Source organism: Cynoglossus semilaevis, chromosome 6 (assembly GCF_000523025.1).
Source record: "Cynoglossus semilaevis isolate Cse_v1.0 chromosome 6, Cse_v1.0, whole genome shotgun sequence".
Classification (NCBI taxonomy): domain Eukaryota; kingdom Metazoa; phylum Chordata; class Actinopteri; order Pleuronectiformes; family Cynoglossidae; genus Cynoglossus; species Cynoglossus semilaevis.
The window spans coordinates 1,755,742-1,759,605 of record NC_024312.1 but is presented as its reverse complement, the minus strand read 5'-3'; the positions used below and the strand labels follow the sequence as shown (position 1 = coordinate 1,759,605).

The following is a 3,864-nucleotide window of genomic DNA, read 5'->3' as shown; positions in this document are numbered from 1 at the left end:
GCAGTAAAGTCGATGAGGTTTTGTTTTTCTTGCTGTTTTTTTACGGCGGTTATTTGTAAATATTGTTGCCTTTATTTTTTTTAAACTTAGCATTATTAAAAGAAAAAATAGTAAAATATATAATGACCAAAAAATATGTAAAACGTGAAAATAAATATATATATGTTAAATCTAAGTAATTTTTACGATGCAGTGAAATTCAATTATCGTTAATTTGTTTTTTCATTTATTTGAACGTAAATACCAACCTTTACCACGGAACGTGAAAATAAATATCAAAACTAACTTTCATTTTCACGGTTAAAATGTTTTGTTTTGTTTTTTTGTTTTTTGTTTTTTTGGTTTTTTTTTTTGGTTTTTTTTGAGTCGCTTTGAATTATTGCATCTCTTCAAAGAGTCAAGCGATAAACAAATGAACTGATCGATTATTAATCCCAGGCGATAAATCAGTCGAATCTATGTGATAATCCCAACGTTAATGTCCATTTTTATTTATATTTATGTTGTATAGAAACGATATTTTAAAGTAATATAAATGACAAATAAAACGGGTTTTTTAAACAGAGGCCGGAGAAGATTTACGGTCGGACTCTGCTCTGCTTCAACGGCGCGAAAACGAAAGGCCCAGAATGTTCCACAGAGTTAAAGTCAGACATTTTATTATCCTAAAATAAATAGAATTAAAGAAATCCAATGAGTAAAGAAAAGACTGGCACGAAATGTTATGTTTTTTATTTAAATATAATTTGATAAAAGAAAAATAATACGGTTTGATTTATAACGGTTCTGACGTCGGTTTTCTTTGTGACGCCATAAAGAAAAACAAAAAGAAAATGCGTTTTCTAAACAGGTAATGTTCTCTAAACTATTACATTAATGCATCAAAAAATTGGAAATAATTATATTACAGGTATGAGGCAGTGTTTTATAAAAAGCGACGAGTATAACGTGTATAAAAACCTTTAAAAATATATTTAATGTCGATGTAAACATGTCGATGTATGTGTGTGTTTTTGCACTTTTTAAGGCAACAAGATTATAAATATGTCTCACTTTATCATATTATTAGAATATTATATATTATTCATATATTTATCATTTATTAAGATAGAACTAGAGTTAGCTAGAATGTGACCTAGATTCAAGACATGATACTCTAGATTGCAAGTGACAGATGATATGACACAATATTGTATTAATGACCATGAAATGTTGAAATATTTTTGGTAAAAGTCTGTCTCCAAACCAGAATCTGTTTGTTTGACTTCCAAAAAAATTAACAAAAATCTATAGAAATTAATGTAACATTGGACAATAAAACAAACAAAAAAAGCCCCATAAAAAACACACTAAATAATAATTTTGATTTACTGACAGTTTGTCCTGAAATACAGCACATCTACATGTTAGACAGTATTGTCTCAGAGACAGCTGGAAAAACAAACAAACAAATAAAAAAATAAAAACATCTTCAAATTTAGGTCAAACATGAACATTTAAAGTTCGATCAGTGCAGTTGTTTTTTTTTTTTTTTTTACATCTTAAGGATGAATGAAGTCAGAGAACTTCTGTCCCTCATCACCTCCTGACTCCACCCCCTCACCTCCCATCTCTCCACACACACACACACACACCCCAGGCTGACAGCAGAGAAGTCCACTCCTCCTCACTCCTCCTCACTCCTCCACTACTCTCTCCTCTGCCTCATTCAGAGAAAGCTCAGAGCAGAAACCTTTCTCCTCCTCCTCCTCCGTCAATGGGCTCCACATCGTTCTTCTCCTGCTGCTGTGGGCAGAAACCAGAAGATCAGCTGACCACGTCCACCGTCTCTTCTTCTTCTTCTTCTTCTTTTCTGCTCGTGACTGAAGAAAGTTAGCTGCGTCACCACAATCCTCCGTCGGCTAAACTTCAGGTTTTTTTTTTTCCCCAAACTCCCCAGAGTGAGTTGTAAACCAGGAGCGATCCTCGGAGTGAGGAGAAGACACTCGTCAGACGGTGGAGGATTTAAGGCTGCCGGGTCACTCACACGCCCAAACAGGAAGGAGGTCCAGATCAGATTTGAAAACAGCCCACCTTCTCTCCTCTCTCCACCTCAGGTCCACCATGAATTCAGACGTCCGTGACCTCACCCTGACCCGTGACCTGAACTCCCTGCTGACCCCGCTCCCTCCGTGCCCCAGCCCCAGCTGCCCGGCTCTGCCCGTCAGCACGGCCCCTCAGTGGGCTCCCGTCCTGGACTTTCACACCGCCGTTTCCCCTTACTCCTCTCTGGCCCCTCACGCCTCCATGGGCTCCCACTCCTTCATCAAGCAGGAGCCCACCTGGGGGGCCACGGGCGACCCCCTGCACCACGACACCGACCCTCACTGCGGCCTCAGCGCCTTCACAGTTCACTTCTCGGGTCAGTTCACGGGCACGGGCGCCTGCAGGTACGGGGCGGCGTTTGGGGCCCCTCCGCCGCCGGCCCCCTCCCAGCCTCAGCCTGTGACAGCTGCACATCACCACCAGCCCCCCAGCAGGATGTTCAGTAACCCACCCTACGTCACCAACTGTATGGACACCCAGCAGGTGGCCCGTAACCAGACAGGTAGGACCGGACGGTTTCTAACATTATATTTAAGACCGTAAATCCAACTTTAGTTACGATGAGACTGATCAGGTGAGAAATGTCAAAATTAATAAATATATTCTATTATATATATAAGAAATGTCAAAATTAATAAATATATTCAACTGTCTGTGAATGAAGGAGTTTAGAAATGCACTCAAAAATGTTGGAAAGTTGGCTGAAGTTTTTGCACCTTAATTCTGCATCTCTGGAGTGAAATTAGTCTGAAAAGAATATATATTTTTATCTTTTTGTTTGTAAAGGTTGGTTCAGGTTTAAAATGAAATCCACAGACAGACAGCAGTGTGTGTGTCTGTAGTTCATGCTGGTTGTCCAGCATTACAGACACAAATCTTCTTCTTCTTCTTCACTTTCCAGGAAACAGATGATTTACGCTGATTTTATTGAACAAACTGTAAATAATCTGGGATTTTTAGTAAAAAAAAATAATCCAAAGAAATGTCAACGTAACCTACTTTAAGTTTGTAAAAATATATTTGAACATTGTCCAAAAATATTTAAAAAGAAATGGTAATATGTACTTTGACCTCTCACACAAATACGTTGTGTTTTTACACAACTTTTCCATACAATACGGTTTATTATTATTATCATTAGCAAACAAGAATAATTTAGTTAAAATGTATTATATTTATGCCAACTATTATTAACTCTGCTGTTTTAAAATAAACAAGACAAAAAAAATTAAAGAACCAGATGAATAAAAATAATTATTTATTGCAGATTAAATGACAAAAACCAGTATTTTAAATTTATTATTATCTACATAGTAGCACAATGGATTTATTTTGCATTTTAAAAACACACAACTGACACTGACCATAAGTGTCAGTTAGAGTCATCACGTCACTGAGAGGTGTTTGAATCTTACCAGACTAAATTAAAACAGATTTTAATTCTCACCTCAAGTCAGAATAAAATTTTAAAGAAAAGTGTAAAGAGTAAAACCAATGAAATGACTGAATAAGTCGGCGTTCGACCTGAAACAAAAACAACCTTTACCTTTACCTGCTCTCTGGTTCTTACTGACGCTCATATCTGACCCCGGGTCAGGATAATGAATTAGCAGCAGATTAATTACCAATCAAATGCTTATCAGGCAGATAATTTAGAAATAACATTGGAATGAAAGCCCGGAGCTGACCTGAAGTCAGTTTTATCTGACCCCTGCTGCTGTGGCTGGACGAGCACAGACAAACCAACCAACCAGGGTCACACAGGGAACGGCAGCACGG

At 37.7% G+C, this 3,864-nt stretch overlaps 1 protein-coding gene across 7 annotated transcripts in view; it reads left to right on the top strand.

The window, feature by feature from the left end:
* Nucleotides 1-3,864, top strand: part of LOC103379534 (trichohyalin) — a 50,061-nt gene that overhangs the window by 29,909 nt on the left and 16,288 nt on the right. For all 7 annotated transcript variants that reach the window (XM_008311111.3, XM_008311110.3, XM_008311113.3 and 4 more), the window contains exon 21: nucleotides 2,097-2,587. In XM_008311111.3, the coding sequence (XP_008309333.1) occupies nucleotides 2,097-2,587 (491 nt within the window). The remainder of the gene's footprint in view (nucleotides 1-2,096; nucleotides 2,588-3,864) is intronic.